This window comes from Meles meles, chromosome 20 (genome assembly GCF_922984935.1).
Source record: "Meles meles chromosome 20, mMelMel3.1 paternal haplotype, whole genome shotgun sequence".
NCBI classification, from domain to species: domain Eukaryota; kingdom Metazoa; phylum Chordata; class Mammalia; order Carnivora; family Mustelidae; genus Meles; species Meles meles.
Genome location: NC_060085.1, coordinates 46174896 through 46194485, shown reverse-complemented (window position 1 = coordinate 46194485; position 19590 = coordinate 46174896). Strand labels below are relative to the sequence as shown.

The following is a 19590-nucleotide window of genomic DNA, read 5'->3' as shown; positions in this document are numbered from 1 at the left end:
CTCCCTGCAGAGCAGAGAGCCCGATGCGGGGCTCGATCCCAGGACCCTGAGATCATGACCTGAGCCGAAGGCAGCGGCTTAATCCACTGAGCCACCCAGGCGCCCCTCAACACTTCTTTCTTAAAGACAGCACTTTTTAAGATCAGTAACGCGTTACACTGGGGTAGGAGAGAGGGGACGCCTAGACAGATGAAAACGGGAAGCCAACTACTATCACAGCAGGAGTTATTCCAAAAGAATCACAAGGTTCAAGGATATAAATTGAGATAAAGAGGAGGTAGACTTGAGTTTATTGCCTGAAACTCACCATAGAAGACCTCTGTTGATCTGAAAAGGTCCTCTAAGCTGGCTTTCTTTAGCCTACATATTCAAGTCTCTTAAATCTGACAGGGAGAGAAGAAAATCTAACTTTACCCCAAATTCTCTGCTATTGAGTGCCAGCTCTCATCAATTTTCACTCTTCTTTATGTAACTTAGGAGTTCATCTTTCTCCATTTGGTAGCCGCTTTTTTTCCACTGTTCTCGCAACTGCTGCAGCAGAGCCCCAATTTCTTTTCCTGAAGAAATGCCCACTTTTCTGATGTCATGGCCACTTACAGGAAACGGAGGAACACGCCACTGCTGCATCTGCTGCAGAAGCCCGTGCTCTCCCTGATACTTCAGGAGCTCACACACGCGGGTGCTTGCATCAGATTCCCTAGCCTAAGAGCCAAAATCAGACATTCAGTTCCAGTACATGTTAGAATGCCTGCTATTGATCCTATCCTAAAATGCAAATAAATAACCAAGGTGAAATTTTTCATTTACAGTCAATGAAATCCACAGAACACACTGGGTTTTAGTGTTAATAAATTAGTTCTGACCAAGCCTGTATATACTTACGTCTATAATGTAGTCTTGATAGGGTTTCAGTGGCTCTGAACTATCTGTTGCTTTAACTAAATCTTTCCTGTTTTTAACTATGAATATACCAAGGTTCTTCTCTTCTTTTGAAATCTTCAACCTCAAATCCAGTTTTGTGACATCATCCTGTACTTTGAATAATGAGGCCAAGAGAGTCATTGGCTTTGGTGAAAAACCATCAACATTTTTACTAACTTTGTTAAATTCTTCTAAACTTGCATTAGTAGGTAAGCCTGGAAGGAGAAAAAATTTTTCACCGATTTTTACTTTTTACAGTGCGTAAATTTAATAAAACACATTCATATCCTCAACCAACCACAGTTATAGTACAGAAAATGCCCTGTCACTGGAACTCACTGGTTCAGTCTGATGCTCCATCTTAAAGGTTAACCACTGATAAACACGGCTGCTATTCCCGCCCATAATGTCCCCAAAAGCTAGGCGAGTCCTAACACATGAGTTTCCATTAATGAACTACATCCGGAGGTCTGGAGGCAGTGGCGGTGGAGTCAGACTTGCAAGAGATACTTACTCATGACTGCCACTGACCTACTCTCACAGACCATCCACCCACCCCCCTACCACCACTCAAAAACTGTATTTGACATACCCCCAAGTTTCTTGAAGTGTGCTTCAGCACAGATCACTGTTCTTTCTGAATATATTAATTTCTATGTATGTCACTCTTGAAGTGCTCTACATGTATTAACTCACTGAATCTTTCATCGCTTCTCTTAGACAGATGCTGTTACCTTCACACCCCTTTTTTAGATTCAGCAACTAATAGTCGAGGAAGTAATCCAAACCACAGAGCTGATATGTGGCAAAGCATCATTCAAAACCAGGTCTGACACCAAAGGCCACCATGTCCTACCTCTGACCCCAAAGTTTATCTTATTTTAAAATACTGCATTTCTCCTTTTGTATTAGTCAAACATTTTTCCCTATGAAATTTTAAACCAGATGTTTCACTTTGAAAAACTCAAATACTTTATAACTTGGCTCTCACCTATGTAAGGAGCCACATCAAGGTCATAGATGAGGTGAATCAAATGATTTACATGGTTACCAACAAGAATTTTTTTCAGTTCAACCCAAATCCTCTCTCCTGATATTCCAGCCAAGCCTTTGGCATTTTCTGCAATTGCTTCCAAAGTCTCAGGATCATGGTCACCAGGTTTGTCTACAATTCTCCCGTAAAACCTGCAAAACAAAATTCTCATGCCATGTTACCTCTGTGTTGGCATATCACCAGAAAAATCTCATTTTGCATTTTACTGGTACTATTCTATACATCTGAGACAATACAGATGATTTAGGTTTAAGAGGGGCTTTAGACATCTGGTTAATTCCTTACCTTCTTTTTGCTCCCAGGTGACAAAATCTGAGAGCCAATAAAATTTAAACTAGCATGAACTAGAACCCTCTGCTCACTTTCATTTCCAAATCAGTGACTGATTGGACAGAATGGCCATCAAATGTACTTCCTAAAACTGGTTACCCTTACTGGAGGAATAATGCAGAACATTCTTGGAAAGCCTCGAATGCCATCAATGGAACAGTGTGTACAAAGCTTACTTGTCTGTGCCCATCAGTACTTTGAAGAGTTTCAAGTAGGACTGATCTAGCTGTACAGAGTGGAGTGTATTTCTAGCAATCTCAGAATTGGAAGCCTTAACGTATGCCTGTACTAACACTCATCTTTAAAATTCAGTTCATTAATAATGTAGATTAAATTACAGTAACTATGGATGTCAGCCTGCGTTCTGTTATTTGCAAGAGTGTTACAAGTACTCAAATTTAAGGGAACAGCACTGGGGTGCCTGGGTGGCTCGGTCGGTTAACCATCTGCTTCTGGCTCAGGCCATGATCCCAGGGTCCTGGGATAGAGCCCCAAGTCAGACTCCCTGCTCAGCAGAGGAGTCTGCTGCTCTCACTCCCTTTCACTCCAATAAATAAATAAAATTAAATAAACAAAGAAAGGACAAGCATTTACTGACAAAATATGTAGGCTCCATTACAAAATATTCTAAATATGATCCCAACCAGTGAAAAAAACTAGACATAAACTAGCCAGTCAGAATCATTTTTAAAAAGGGTTACAGCTCAGAGTTTAAAAATCAGTGCTACCCACAACACCATCCAAATTCATTTCATACTTTTAGCCAGCTCATCTAAGGGTTACCCATGACCACCTAAAACTGTAAGCCATATAAAGGCAAAGGCACTCATTCCTCCATATTCAAAGCACCCAGCAAGTGACTGGCCTGTGGTAAACACTCAATCATCTATGTAATGAATGATCAGTGCAGGGAAAAAAATGGACATTTAAAAAATGATTTAAAGCTGAATTTTATACAAGACCATCACAGAATTGAGTATCTGTGTTTTGGGGGAAAAATAATAGGAAATATCCAAGTACTATCTCACAGTTAGGTCACACTTTACTAATCAGTCTATCAGAGATAGACATTTGGGATGACTCCATGTTGTACTCTGACCTGCGCATTTCACATGATTGGAATTGTGCTCTGGGATATTAAAATCTGTATTATTTTTTAAAAATTCTTACCGGAAATATCTTAAAATTCGAAGATAATCTTCTTGTATCCTTTGTTTAGCATGTCCAACAAACCTAACTTTCTTATTTTTTAAATCTTCATAACCATTGAAGTAGTCAAATAAGGTACCATCAAAACCTAATCATTACCAAAAAAAAGGGGAGAGATCACTGTTAGCAAACAGGTGCTGGAAAATAAAATTCTCTTTTAAAAACTATTAAAAACTATTACAAACAGTAAAAACTAAGTGAAGAGTTACAAAGTAAAAATACAGACATGACACCATTCATAAATACCCACTATCAAATGAAGACGTAATGGAATAAAAGGCTTTATTCACAACAGCAACTAAAAAGATAATACCCAGAAGTGAAATGAATTGGTGTGGAGACACCAAACAAGCTGATTTTCAAGTTAATATGGAAAAATAAACAAGAAGAGCCAAATAATCTGGGAAAAAAAAATAGCAAAAAGAATCTGGAAGAACTAAACAATAAACCATAGCGGGGGGGAAATTTATGATCTTAGAATGGGGAAAACCTTTCAAAATATAGTTAATTATTAAACACAGGTTTGCACTCTATGGGCCCACTGAGAGATAAATTTCTTTTTTCCTAAAGATTTTTTTTATTTATTGGAGAGAGCAAGATGAGCACAATGGGCAGGACTGGGGGGCCAAGGAGTGTGGTGGGGAGAAGCAGGCTTCCTGCTGAGCAGGGAGCCCAACTCAGGGCTTGATCCCAGGATGCTGAGATCATAACCTGAGCTAAAGACAGACACATCTAACCAACTGAGCCACCCAGGTGTGCATGAGCGCACGTATGTGTGTTTTTGTTTTTGTTTTTTTTTTTAACAAGACTATAGACTTTTTTTATAATTTTCTTAACATTTTCTTTTGTCTAGATTGCTTTATTGTAAGAAAGCAGTGTATAATACATACAACACACAAAGTTTGCATTAATCGATTGTTTCTGTTATCAGTAAAGCTTCCTACCAATAGTAGGCTATTAGTAATTAAGTGGGGGGGGGGGGCGAGTCAAAAATTAATATGCAGATTTTAGTCTACATGGGGGTTTACCAAGAAAACACACACACACACACACACACCACCAGAACCTTAAAAGAAACAATCCAACCACCTAAACATCAAGTATGTCTGCATGGCAAGAACCACCATAATGAAAAGCATAAAATAACTGACATACTGAGAAGAATATGTAAGTCAAAGTCAAATACCTAATTTCCCATACACAAAAAGCTCTTATAAACAAAAATACCATATATAAATTGAAGAATTAGCTAAAAATATCCTAAGGAGACATAAAATACCTTTGAAAATGCAGATTTTTTTTGGAGTACCTGGGTGGCTCAGGTGGTTAAAGCTCAGGTCACAATCTTGGGGTTGTGAAATCGAGCCCCCATGGAGCTCTGTCTTAGCTTAGCTAGGTGTCTGCTCAAGATCCTGTGTAAGGTCCTCTCCCTCTCCATACTATTCAACCATCCGTGTGGGGAGGTTGATGATCCCAAGAGATACTGCCACTACTACTGAAAAAAAACTACACAACTGAATTGTTTGAACTTCAATGCTCTTTGATAACCCAAATGCAGAATACTAGTAAGCTCAGGCTTAACACTTCCCAAACTGATTTATATGGCATCTTGAGATGTATAGCAAATTTAAAAAGCTCCAAATTCAAAGAAATAACAGAAAATGGGAGGGTGGAGAGGAAACAGGCAAAAATATGATTACAAAGTTGCAACTACATGTGGTATATCTGTTTCTTAATGATAAGACTGGACTCTCCCTGGTGAGCATGGAAGTACTAAAGTCATTTTCAGTTAAAAAAAAAAGTTTCTGCAGGATATTAAAAAACAAAAACAGGGGCGCCTGGGTGGCTCAGTGGGTAAAGCTTCTCTGCCTTCAGCTCAGGTCATGATCTCAGGGTCCTGGGATCAAGCCCCGCATCGGGCTCTCTGCTCAGCAGCGAGCCTGCTTCCTCCTCTCTCCCTCTCTGCCTACTTGTAATCTCTGTCTGTCAAATAAATAAATAAATAAATCTTTAAAAACAAAACAACAACAACAAAAACCAAACATAAGATAAGACAAGAGCAAGGTTTGAGAAGCAAAGTAACCAGAAATGCCAGAACCCGTAATGATTCATCCAGTAAGGCTTGAAAAAAGCCTGGACAGAAAAATGGGTTGAAAGTTAAAATTAGTGAGAATATCCTATCAGTGTGCACTTTGTTTTTTGCTTTGAATAGCACTTTCAAAATATGGTGCATAAAAATAAGAAATAAAGTTGAGCTGCTAAGAATAATGTCGTGGTTAAGAATGTGACCTCCGGAGCCAGGATGCTTAAGTTGGAATCCTAATTCTGCAATCTACCAGCTGCACAACTTTAAGCCAATTACTGTAGGTTAAACAGCAGTCTGTGCGTCATAGGGATGCTGGGAAGATTAAATTCCTGTGATGTGCTTGTGCCAGTGCCTGGCACATTATAAGGGCTCAGCAAATGTTAGAAAACAGTAGTAGCACTAAGAATAGTTTGTATTTCTATCAAGCAGCATACTGGAAAGGAATATTAGCTTCTCTCTTTTAGTTAGATATGCTTAGGAGAAGCCAGCTAGCAAATTTTACACACTGCACTAGCTGGAGCAGTTTACCCTAAGTGAGAATGAGCTAAGATGAAATAAACATGTGGAGTTTGGTCACATAATGGAGAGAAAACACTGCCCAACTGGGCTCCCTCTGGTCATAAATCACCTAGGCTTTGGAAATCCAAGCTCCAATCATGGCAGTCTGTGACTTGAGCTAAGCTCCTTAAAATCTCAGCCTATTTCCTCATCAAATGGATTTAATATTTAATGAAGTTTTTCTGACAGTTCAATGTGATAAAGTGTATCAAGTAACTGAGAACCTAGTAGCTGCTCTAGAAACGCATTCTTAATGCAGTAAGCAAGAGATGCCCATCTTGGCATACAACCCCCTTCTCCATCCCATGTAGCAAAGCCTATTTACAGGTTTTCTCCACTGTCTCCGAGTTCATTTTAGGCCACATCACCTTTATAAAAGACCTACATTAATACCTGTTTTTGCTAACCAAAAGAAATCTGGAAGATGATTTTCATTGTGATGACAGAGTAATCGTTTCCACACCTTATACCACCTTCAGCTTGAAAGAGGTTACTAACACAGGATACTTTTGGGTAGCAAGGAACCTGTCCTTCGTCCTTTCACTATTACAATTGCCACAACTATGTTATAAAGAGTGGTTGCTTCAGCTCTCTTTTCTAATCCAAAGTCTTAAATACAAAGGGCTTGACTACAATTTAAAGGACAAAAAATAATGCTTCAATAAAGCACTAATTTAATCCACCTATTACGAATCTCAATTTTTTTAACAAAAAAAATCAAGTTGAGATAAAAGGGTTTTCTCTTGCATGCCAACTGATTACAGGTGATTCCTAAAATGCAATGCTATGAAAGAATCTGACCTTGTGTCCAGGCACAGCAACAGAAAAGGTGCTGAGGTCATTCACAAGTGTGTGCCGTGGGCACCAGAAAAGAGGAAAGAGAGCCTAGGGTAGGCATGTACAAAAGACAGAGCAATGGAGAATGATATGGGGAAATGCATGTGGGTGCATTTTTCTTACCTAAAATGTTAACCATTTTTAGATGCAATTAGTAAGTGGACACAGAATGTGTACATGTGCCAGGCACTGTTCTAAATACCTAAAATTACTAACACCTTTAATCCTCATAACAGCCTTGCAAAGGAAGCAGATATTAGCATCCTCAGTTTACAGCCAGTGAGGCAGAGTCAGAATCTGAACCCAGGACTCTGGCTCTAGACTCATCTTTTAACCCATATACTACACTCTCAGATGAAACTAATGCAACCTCTCAGGGTGGAGAACATTTCAAGGATTCACTTGAAAAGGAGGCTTTCGGCGGCACCTGGGTGGTACAGTCGGTTAGGCATCCAACTCTTGGTTTCTGCTCAGGTCATGATCTTGGGGTCGTGGGATTGTACCCTGCAATGGGCACCTCACCCAGAACAGGCTCAGCTTGGGATTCTCTCTTTTTTGCCTTCTGTACCTCACCCTGCTCTCTCTCACATAAATAATCTTTACCAAAAAAAACACAACAACAATAACAACAAAACAGCTTTCAGAAAGATTAGATTAAAACATTATCTCCAAATATTACCTAAAAACATGGAATTTATAGTGAGATCTCTGCGTTCAGCATCTTTTTGCCAATCAGTTGTGAATTCTACCTCAGCATGTCTTCCATCAGTGACAACATCAATCCGCAGTGTAGTAATTTCAAAATTTTCTTCATGAAGCTGTAATGAAATGTTTTTTAATTAGTTTTTAAGTATCACTGGATGAGTTGAAAAAAATAAATGAGTCCTGATATGTGTATGTATATATACACATATATAAAAATATATGAGTCCTGATAACTTCTTTCTTTTAAAAGTCACCTACTGCACATGTATTCTGAAACAGAAGAAAAACCACCATATTCAAGATAGATCCGAAGAATATTTTTTAAGAAGTAAATCCATCTCAATTAAAAAGGATGAGTCTGACATTAAAAAAAAAATGACAACTCTAACAAATGTTGTGACAGAGAACAGAAGAGGCCCTCAAAACAGTGTATTCCAGTTCTTCATTTCCAATTAGGCTATTCTGAAATAGTTAATGGCTCCAGTTTGCAAAGAGCTGAATTCAATTTACAACAAATACCATTGAGCAAAGGACTGATAGAAGAAGAAATATGAACCACTAAAACCTTCTGCAATTCTTTTACTGGTAACCATCAATGATGCTGAAATAAAGTAATATATTTATCATGGGAAGAGAGATGAGCTCCAGCTGGCAAAAGCTGAGTAGCTTCAGGACAGATGACATATATGCTAACCCCTGAAAACTAGTAGGTGCCGGGGTGGCCCAGTTGGTTGGGCAACTGCCTTCAGCTCAGGTCATGATCCTGGAGTCCCAGGATAGAGTCCAGCATTGAGCTCCCCACTCAGGGGGAGTCTCCTTCTCCTCCTGACCCTCCCCCCTCTCATGTGCGCGCGCACGCTCTCTCTCTCTCTCATTCTCTCTCTGAAATAAATAAATAATCTTAAAAAGAGAGAGAGAGAGAAAGAAAACTAAGTAGAATCTGCACGTGCACATGTGGAAAAAGCATTTCAATGAAGAGAAAAGATGACCAAAGGCACATGGAGAGAAAGAGGGATATATGCACAAGAAGTATTGCTGACAAATAGCATGTTAGCATTTAGGGGTAGACAGCAAAGGTTTTTACATGCCACTGAGGAATTTGGAATCTCAGTAAGAACTGAAAGCCAATAATGATCACTTGAAGTCTGTTCTAGAATTCTTCTGAATCTCATTTCTTTTCTGGAAACAAGTTAGAGCTCATTCTAGGGTTCTAGAACTCAAGAATTTGAAGCACAACTTTTCTCTAAAGATAAGTGGTAAGAAAAGGGTTTGAAATATGGAAGACTGAAAATCACTGTAGGAAACAGACCCCTGGAATGTCTCCCTTATCCAGGCAGAGAAACATAGATTAACTCAGCAGAAAGACTGAACTATAAATAGTCACAATTTGGGACACCAGATACAGATGATGGTGGAGTGAACTACCACAATGAAAACAAGATAAAGTGAAAAAAATCAACAAGACTCTCATTCTCTTTCCCCTTTTGGTTTCTCAAACGCTAATAACTAGGCTTGTTCTAACCTGAATGACACTAAAGGATTCCCCGGATTTCCCCTAATGAAAAGACCTTCTGATACTAAACTGGTGATTCCATAACAAACTGGCTGACATTTCCTACACAAAATTACAGTAAAGTTCTCAAGTCACTTTACAAACACCAAAGGCTCACCCAAACTTAAGAAGAGAACCAAACCCCCATTTAAGGAAAGCCAACAGGAAAGACAGAAAAAGCTCAGAGGAAAGAGAGACAGTGTCAAAGTAACTATAACTGATATCCTAAAGGAAATAAGATAATGCATCTGAAACAAGAAGAGGAACTTTTCAAAAGAAATATTCTGAGAAACACCTCTTAAAAATGTTAAAAATAGGGGCGCCTGGGTGGCTCAGTGGGTTAAAGCCTCTGCCTTCGGCTCAGGTCATGATCCCCGGGTCCTGGGATCGAGCCCCGCATCGGGCTCTCTGCTTGGCAGGGAGCCTGCTTCCTCCTCTCTCTCTCTCTCTGCCTGTCTCTCTCCCTACTTGTGATCTCTGTCTGTCAAATAAATAAATAAATAAATAATCTTAAAAAAAAAAAAAGTTAAAAATAGCAAATGTTGCAAATATAAGAGACTGGATGACGAAGCTAAGGCAATCTCATGGAAAGTAAAATAAAGATACTGATATAAAATAGGAGAGGGGCGCCTGAATGGCTCAGTCGGTTAAGTGACTGACTTCAGCTCAGATCATGATCTCACGGTCCTGGGATCAAGCCCCTAAGACTCTGAGCACGACAAGGAGTCTGTTTTTCCCTCTTCCTCTATCCCTCCCCACTGCCTGTGCTCATTCTCTCTCAAAAGAATAAAAAAATCCTTAAATAAATATAAAATAGGAGACAAAAAATAAAACCAGAAGATCAGTCCCCGTGGTCCAACATCCAGCGTCACAGTAGATTCCAAAGGTGAAAACCCTGAGCAAAGGGGACGAAATTAGGAGAGGATCACAGAAAGGCTCACTAAGTGTCCCTGATACAAAAACACATCCAAACCAAAGCATAGCTTCTCAAATTATTAACACTACCTAAAAAGATCACAAAGTCGTCCTAAAAGGGGTGGAGGAGGGGCTCTGATCTCTGAGGAGAAATCTGAATGAGCTCAGACTTCCCAGAGGCAGCACTGACAGGTGGAAAAAAAAGGCTTTCCATTTCTGAGTGAAAATGATCACCAGCCTGGAATTCCACAGCCAATAAAACTATCAGACCAGTGTGAGGGTAAAATAAAAATATCTGCAGACGGGACGCCTGGGTGGCTCAGTTGGTTAAGCGGCTGCCTTCAGCTCAGGTCATGATCCCAGCGTCCTGGGATCGAGTCCCACATCAGGCTCCTTGCTCAGTGGGGAGCCTGATTCTCCCTCTGCCTCTGCTCACTCTCTCTGACAAATAAAATCTTTTAAAAAAAAATCTGCAGACACATAAGGCTTTTTCAGGTTTCAGACTATTAAAAGGAGAGCCATAAATAAACAAGCAAATAAAGAAAGAAAGAAAACAAGAAAAATTATCACATAGGACTCGAGAACCAGGAAGTCTAACAAGGAGGAGGCCAGGAAATTCCCAGGATCTGGTGCCGGCCAATCTCAGGACGAGGAATGCGGAGCCAGGCCACACCACAGCACGCACATGTGAGAGAAGAGAAGGCACCAGGTGAGGTGGCTCAAAACACGGGAACTGAAACTTGATGGGTTTCGTCTACTGAGAGGAACTTTACAGAGTACAGGAATGAATTAGTGGCACACAGAGAGCTACATAAAAGAAAAATGCTGTCAAGTGCACGGGAAAGCAAAATCACCTAAGAAAGACATGCAGGCACGATACACTTCATAATCCAGCCGTACAGTCACAGATGAAAACACCGAACATGAATTCGACCGGACATGACGGTCCAAGCATAGTGCGACTCTCCCGGGCAGCAAGTCAGCACACGACTGGGAAATGTGAAGCAAAGACCAACACTGCAGCATAGAAACGACTTTCTTAGAAATGTGGGGCTGACAGGTAAGTATGATAAAAACTGGTCGAAAGTGGCTGTAGCAAAGGAGGATGCAGGGCGTAAGAGGGAGGAGAGATGGACATATTTTTAGTAGTTTTTTGTCACTTGCTCTTTAAAACTAAAAAAACAACAAAAAAAAAACCACACAAAACTTTTAAAAATTACAAAAAAGACAACGTAATTGCTGTCAAACCCTCCACTCACCCTGGCAGTAATCGTTCCATGCTTTTCTCCTTTGTTGTTTATCATACGAATACCTGCGGCCTGAAACATGTCCTTCATTTGAGCAGGGGTCGCAGTGGTAGCGAAGTCCACATCTTGAGGCTTGACTCCATTTAATAAATCCCTCACTGCTCCTCCTGCTATTCTTAACTCGTGATTTTCTTTGACAAATAACTCTGAAAGGAGAAAGAATATTTTTCATTTCAATTTATTTACGAATTACAGAAGCACAAGGTTTTTCCAATCTATTAGGGAAAGCAGAAATTATTTAACTGTGCCTTTCCATATAAAAATTAGAATAAGGCCCACAGAAATGAAGTGACTTACCTAGAGTAGAATGCCTCTCACAACTCTGAGAGTAGGGAATCTGAGGATTGTTTTTCTTGGCAGATTCAGAATATAATTCAGAATTATCTTCTGAATTATCTTCCGCAATCCCCCAAGGTCACCGATACACATTTTAATTACAATCAAAAAGTGAACAATTCTGCTTTTTCGCCAAGTTTCTGTGCATACTTCAGAAATTTGAGGTGTTTAGACATATTTCCCTTTCTGTATTGATGCTGAGGCTACAATGTTCATGCATGAAACTATGACACTGTCAAACAACATTAGTCTATCACCCCAGGTGTGAAGATGTTACCGCTAAGAATCCACCAAGAACTAATCCGCATACGATGTTTACTTCTGCTCCTCTCTGAGCTCTAGAAAATCCACAGGAAATCTCAAACTACTGTGAGGGCCTCAGTACAGGAGACCCAGAACGGACTCCTCTAGGTACTAGATAAGACAAAGTCCACTGTTAATTACTCATGACCAAAGGACAGCATATGGCACCCAGGGAGAATGACATCTAGGAACTGGCCTTATACAACTCCCTGAGCCTTGGTATTGCCACAAACTGACCTGGCACCCACAGTCGGGCCCTGCTGTTCTCCTGTTGAACACAATGTCAGAGAACATCCACATCAGACAAGTCCACTCGGTGACCACGACGGATCAGTTAAAAGAAGACAACTAGTAATGGTGTCTGAACACAGAAGACATGAACACTGTCAAGGACACCACCTTATGACAATACGTGTGACTTATTTACCCATCGGTTAATAGATCATAGCACTGTGTTCTCATCTTCTCACCTAAAAGGTGAGAAAGCAGAGAGCCGTGTTCTCACCTTCTAGGTAAGAATCAAGATACCCATCACAGATTTATCCTTGCTTCCTGATACCACCTAACCCACAGGAAAACTGTACTTCCTATACTTGCCCCAACACAGAATACAAGCACAAACCCTACAAGAAGTCCTTTCTAAAAACCTTTGGCTGAGATACTCCAATGTTCTCCATGGTCAGTATTCTCCCTCACTGCAAGGACTAATAACTCACCTGGTCTCTAGCTGGAGGGCACTGACCTGAGCACTGAGGGAAATACATCAGAGTTCTGGCATCCCTAATCACAAGCCAGTATGTTAACCTCCACCCCTACCTGAAATCTGTGCTTGCTCATCCTCTTCCTCTTCCTGTTCTTCCTAAACCTTCAGCCCAACTCTGGAGACTACCTAAAATGATCTGCTACTAAGTAACAAATGCTCCTTCCCTCTACCTTCTGGCCTTAAATTTTTAGCTGTCCCAGACCACCCTAAGTCCCTTCCAAGAATATGTGTTCATTTCTTTTCATTCCACATTTCTAATCAAGTCCTACTGACTCTGTCTCTAGTAAGGGTTCTTTCATATAGGGTTCATAGTCTCTTAAAATATAAAAACCTAGTATGGTAGTCAGAAAAACAAAACAACACAAAAAAACATATACGTTACTCCAGTTTTCATGAGATTATTATAGAGGTCCATGACCCAATAAATTAAGGACTGCCAAAATGTTTCTGGACTCTATCCTCATTTTTCCCTAGTTCAGGGCTTCTTCGTCCCCTTCCTGAACTGGAGTGCTACACCAGCCCCCTGAAATCCCGCTTCCAACATCTAGACAGAGGGTTCTAAGTTACTCGCTTCATTAGGCCATGCCATTGTTGCTATGACTACTCCCAGCACAATATCCACATTTCTGCAGAACATTATACCTCTCTCCTCTCTCACTAATCTCTGCATCACACATTACCCTCAAACTCTTCCTGTAGTTTCCCTCGGGTAACTTTGCTTGCACAGGTCACTTCACTCAAACACCTTCCCAACTTACTCACCTAGTGAGCAGCTGGCCATGAAATATCTTGGTGCACTACTCAGACCAGAAAGACATTTTGCATGTCAGTCACTCATACCTAAACTAAACTTTCAGGAAATACTGTTACTTCATACCACACAATCTCATCTATTCCACCCTCTTTTCCTCTGTTTTTCTAATGTTGGTCATGACCACCAAACTGACTTTAAGGTCCACTCGTGGGTTACTACCCACAATAAGAAAGACACTGATCTAGCTCATCCTTACTCATCTTTTGTGATTCAGGTTAGTAAGCCTCTCCTAATGGTGGAGTTAAATTAATCTCTTCTAAGCTACTACAGAAGCCTTTTTTTTTTTTTTAAAGATTTTATTTATTTGACAGAGATCACAAGTAGCAGAGAGGCAGACAGAGAGAGAGGAAGGGAAGCAGGCTCCCTGCTGAGCAGAGAGCCCAATGTGGGGCTCGATCCCAGGACCCTGGGATCATGACCTGAGCCGAAGGCAGAGGCTTTAACCCACTGAGCCACCCAGGCGCCCCCAGAAGCCTATTTTTTATGCATACTAATTATATTAAAATTACCTGTTCATTCTCAGGGTAGAATACCTATCTCACCCATCTTTACACCAACACGGCTCATGATGGAACCTAACTGTGATATCCCTGCTTCAAAAAAAAAATAAATAGATCAGAGTGACCTCACTGGAAAGTGTATTTTTTAAAGGTTTTCTTCCTTCACTACAGTAGGAAACTATTGTGAAATGCAAAAAATGAGTAAGTTTTACTTTCACTTGAACCTAGTTTAACAGGATGAAGGTCAAGACTGAATACAAGATAACCTGTTTTAAGTCTCATGCTAACTCAACTAAAATAAAATTCTAAGTTCAAAGGCACCTAATAATTAACTGCATTACACAAAGAGATCCAAAATTCAAAGTAATCTATTCATCATTTTGATTAGCCACATAGAAATGGATAACTGTTGCCAAAAAACTCACAATTCTAACATTATAATACAACTGAGAAAGGCGTATTAAGGCATATGTATGTGCCTGTGTGGAACAGCCATTAAAAACTGTAAATAATGCAATGACTTTATACAGACCTAGAAGAGTAGGAATTATCAAGCTTAGACACACTTTTTCCTCAATTATTGGTAACTGCAATCTCACAGAAATCCACATTCCAATGATATACTCAGAAAAATAATACCTACTACAGCTAAATTTAATTGTAAATTTAAGCCTGAGACTCAAGAAATGCATAATCTAAAAAAAAAAAAAGAAATGCATAATCTCATGATTCCAAACTATTAATAGTAAACTCTTTGTAATTATTATCATCAGCAATCAAAAGGATATTATGTCAAAAAACTTTTATGACTGTCTTTTTTTACTTTTCAATCTAATTTTCATTAACTTCTTCCCTTTATAATTTTGAATTTTAAGTTTTGGAGGCAGGGGATGCAGAAAGTAGAACTAAAATGGGGAGACCATTTCATGTCATGACTACTACTACCAAAAAAGAAACGATCTGTTCTTCAATGTTTCCAGGAGCTCCCAAACTTGAAGAGTGATCAGGTGTTCCTACTGTCCCCAAAGTAACTATGATGGCTTTATGACAGCACATAACAAAGCAGTTAAAAGCTAACCACTGAGTGCTAATGCCCAGCATTTCTTATGGACCACAGCCAAGTGGCCAAAAAAGCCCTGGTTTGTCCAAACAATGTTTGGAAGTTCAGCCTCATGTATAGAATGGGGGAAATATCTCCTATGGCCCTAGCATGCCTCTACGATGTTGTCCTCAAGCAAAAGGAAAAATAAATTACATGAAATAAACCGACAACTGACAAAATCCTATACAGTGTACAGATAATCCACTCTCTTAGCTTCCCTAAGTCTTGCATGCTGGACTAATTTCACACGTGGCAAAACAGCTACTAGGACTCGAGAACCGGTACAGTATTCAACTGCATAGCATCACCACACAATAGCCATCGTGTGTGTGTGTGCGTGTGAACTGTTTTCATGCAGAACATCTTGTTTTACCAGAATACGTATCTTAGAAAGTAGCAAAAACCAGGTAAAACCAACTATTTGATTTTCTAACTAATGAGCTTTGTGCTAAAAGATTCCATTCTTGCCACTTCCACTCTACCCTAAAAAAAGTCAACTTTAGAATATGTCCACACTACCATTTGCCAGGCTTTGGAGGACAAGACCCTGCGGTAAAGAGATCTGTATCTTCTCACCATACTGAGTCTCTATATCCATAGGATTTCCCTCTTAAGGTACAGACAATTCCACTCTTGAGGTAAGGGTTAGTAAGCCAAATGAAAACGGTTAAAAATAAAAGATGTTCAAAACCTACAGCAATCAATATCCAGAGCCTTGTTTCCAAAAGAAAAATGCAGAAGGACCTGAAACAGGCCACTAAGAGTTAATTACCTACATCCAAGCATTTGGCACCTTTCTTCCAAGAGGCCTCTTGCAACTGAAGATGAGAAGATTAGGAGCTGGGAAAGGCATATAAAGAAAGAACAAGCTTGAATTCAACTCAGATTTGAAGCTTCTCAATTTGTTCTACAGTAGGCATATGTAGTTACTGAACTGAGCACCTGAAATGTAGCGAGTCTGAATTAAGATGGTCAGATGTGCTAACCTCTAGATTTCAAGGACTTGCAAGGAAGGATGTGAAACAGCTCAATAATAATGTTTACATAAATTTATATTTAAATGATGGTGTCTTAGATGATAAAATGAAATGCTATACAAAAATAATTATTAAAATTAATTTCACCCGTTTCTTTCTACCTTGAATGTGGTTAGTAGAAAAGTATACATTGCACATGTGACTGGTATTTCTACTGGACTGGAGTTTCTAGCATTTTTCACCGTAATGACAACTCAGCATCAAGTATCAGCTTTAGACCCTCCACGTCAAGATCACATGAAGAATCTATATGAATCAACAAGTTCTGGACCACAAACCTCTGACATGGATCTAAAAAAAGCATCTAAATTCAGGAATAGAAAAGTAGCTCTGGGAATAAACTCATACAAGGAAAGACAATTTAATGCCATGGTTCCTCCACCTTCTGTGCATCAGAACTAATGGAGTAGAGTTCTTACAAAAATTTAGAGATGCCCATCCGCCCGAGATTCCAGTCCCGCAGGTTAGGGTGGAGCCCCAGCCTCTGCTTATTTAAAAGCTCCCCAAGTGAACCTAATGCACAGCCTAGGTTGCCACTGTACCTGTCATGTTTCTACACACAAATACCTTTATGTATTTCTGAAGGGTCCATAAAATACAACCGGCTTGGAAATGCAGCTGTGTGGCTGCTTCAGCAACAGCACAGCTGATACTGAGGACCTAAGTAAGGAATGGTAAGACTGTGGTAAGTAACATAAAGCTGCTGTAATCGGGGACTTAGCTTAGGTCATTTCCTGTGCCCCTTCCAGTAAGTCTGGCATGTGCACAAACGGAGGAGACTCCGATTTCCTTCTGCCTTCAGTTCACTCAGAAGGCATTTATGATCAGGAAGGACATATAGCTTGGTGGTTACAAGCTAGGTACTGAAAGCAGACTGCATAGCTCTCTAGTTATTATAAAAAATTTGGCACGTCCCTAAGCCTCTTTCCTCACCCACAAAACAAGAAAAAAATGAATCTACTCATGAAGTTAGTAGGCCGAATTCTGTAATGTAGTCAGCATAACATACAAAAGAACCATGCTTTTTAACTGAAGTCACTGCCTGACTCTTTTAGGTCTGGCTATAGTTTTCGAATGCCTACAGTAAACCTTTCTTTCATTAGCTCAACAGCAAAACAAAAACAAAAACAGCCCTGAGTGTTGGCTAAAAAACATTAAGCCTCCATTTCTCCATTTACCGGGCCTTCCAATGGAAGAAAGCATCCTAACCTCTCACCTGTCAGACTCTTCAATCCTTCTGTGAACAGTGACTGGAATTCTGGAGACTGCAACTTCATTGTAAATAGATACTGCTTGAAAAGGCACAGCCTACTCCAACTACAGCTCAGTAATGGCCCGCGCCAGGGATTCAGGCACCTCAGCATCTGGGGGGCAGAGTCACCGACCACACATCTACAAGACAAACACGCAGGTACGATAATGAAATTTACAAGGGAAGGAAAATAAAGGGATATACTGCAATTTTATTTAACATCTGAGAGACCCTCATCTCCCGTTCAGATGAAAACACTGAAACCAGTGACAATTTGAGACCAGATCTAGGCTTGTGGCTGGCGGTGCAGTCTTGTACTCCTGAAGCACTTACTGCTAGAGTCGCATCACACATTTTACTGTTACTCTCTGGAGCGATGGGTTTCAGTTAAAGCTTCAGGAGAGCAGACTGCCAAGACCAGAGGTAGCAGAAAAGGAAACTCAAAACACGGCACATTTACATGTTTACCACTGTCCTTCCCCACCGGCACCGAAGATTATGTCCCAAGGGCATTTCCTAGACACTAAAACATTTTCCCCAAGACTTGTCTTCCTGCCCGCTTTTTTCTCGTTCACCATTCCTTCCCGTCCTGCCGGCTCCTGAGTCTCACCCACACTCTCCCTGTGAAGTGGGTCTCCGTGAGGGACCAACAAGATTTCAAGTGGCTCCTACGCCAACCACTAGGGAGCCATTCCCTTCCGTGGTAAGCCCGTTTCAAAAAGCGGCGTTTCCCGCCAGGGGGCGAGATGCATCCTCCCCGCCCAGACCACGTGGGGAAAGAAAACAGAGCGCTTCCAACTCCGCCTCAAATCAGAAAAACCCGCTGAGGACCCTGGCCTTGGAAGTGGCGTATCCGCCCCTCACACCAGGTGCCAGACCAAAAAAACCTTAGTGCGACCTCCGGGGGCCCGGCCATTTCAAAGAACGGAAAGTGCCCGGGGAAGCCCTATGATTCAGCCTGCGGTCACTGGAACGTGGCAGGGACGCGGCCCCACGACCTGCACGTCGAGCTCGGTTCCGCAGTGGAGAGAGCGCCTCTCACCGCCCCAGGCTCGCACCCTCCCCCCACCAAGCGTCCCCGCGCGAAGGAAGCCTAGCCTCGCTCATCGCCCTGCTGCCCTCCCTGCGACGCGCACCCGCATGCCCCCTGCGCGCCCGCTCACCAGCCCCAACGCCGTCGCCGTCGTCGCCACCCCACGCACTTCCGGACAGCGGACGCCGTAACGTCACCGCCGCGCGTCTGTTGTCAGCGAATGGGGAAATCGCAGCGGGACGTGGGCGGGGCCCGAGTGGGCTCTCTCCGCCCCTCCCCCCTCCCTACGACAGGGCTAGAGGCGGAGCGCGGTTTTCCCACGCCTCTGAAGCCAGCGACCCTTCGCCCCAAGCCATACTCCTGGGGAATTCGAGGAACCGCAGTCTTCCTTCTTTTAACTACATCTCTCTACACCTCTCTCTCGCGCTGGGGTGGTCAAACGGCCACCTGCGTTTCATGCCTGTGTGATCTTGGACAAGTATCACTCTTTTCCTTTGTAAAATGAGAAGGTCAATAAAACCTATTTCAGGGGGTTGCCAGGCCCTAATGTCATGTTACTTCCCAGCAAGGAGGGAATGCACAGTGAATGTTATTATCCTTGCCTGAGACACTTCGTCAAGACCTATGCAGAAGGTTTCAGACACACTACTTCTAAATTTAAGCCCTCTGGTTCCTTGAAATTACTGGGAATATTTTATTTTCCCACCCGGTTTTTGTCAAGTCTGAAGGCTATTGCAGCTACAAAGTGAAAAACCTGGATTTGATTCAGTTCTTTCATTGTTTCCAAGGCAGAGAAGAGTAAATAAAGTGGCAAAGAAGTAGAAGTAAAGCTCTAAATCCTTTAAAAAATGCACATTTTCAATTAATTTACCCATTATCTTTAAAAACATAATAAAATAGGGGCACCTGGGTGACTCAATAGGTTAAGCTTCTGCCTTTGGCTTAGGTCATGATCCAAGAGTCCTGGGATGGAGCC

The 19590-nt window shown here is 41.2% G+C and overlaps 1 protein-coding gene across 3 annotated transcripts; it reads right to left on the bottom strand.

Moving 5' to 3' along the window:
* Nucleotides 1-113: 113 nt before the first annotated feature.
* On the bottom strand, nucleotides 114-18825 carry TRNT1 (tRNA nucleotidyl transferase 1). 3 transcript variants are annotated; one of them, XM_045990562.1, is made up of 9 exons: nucleotides 18745-18762; nucleotides 17915-18020; nucleotides 17546-17721; nucleotides 11427-11620; nucleotides 7675-7813; nucleotides 3476-3602; nucleotides 1913-2106; nucleotides 883-1136; nucleotides 114-702 (listed from the first exon to the last, which is right to left on the bottom strand). In XM_045990562.1, exons 3-9 carry the CDS (start codon nucleotides 17691-17693, stop codon nucleotides 448-450), a joined length of 1311 nt encoding a protein of 436 aa, XP_045846518.1. In that variant the 5' UTR covers nucleotides 17694-17721; nucleotides 17915-18020; nucleotides 18745-18762; the 3' UTR covers nucleotides 114-447. The 3 variants fall into 3 exon arrangements, with proteins under 3 accessions (XP_045846518.1, XP_045846517.1, XP_045846516.1); XM_045990561.1 differs by lacking the exon at nucleotides 17915-18020 and having other exon boundaries at nucleotides 18745-18825; XM_045990560.1 differs by lacking the exon at nucleotides 18745-18762 and having other exon boundaries at nucleotides 17915-18691.
* Between the last annotated feature and the right edge of the window lie 765 nt (nucleotides 18826-19590).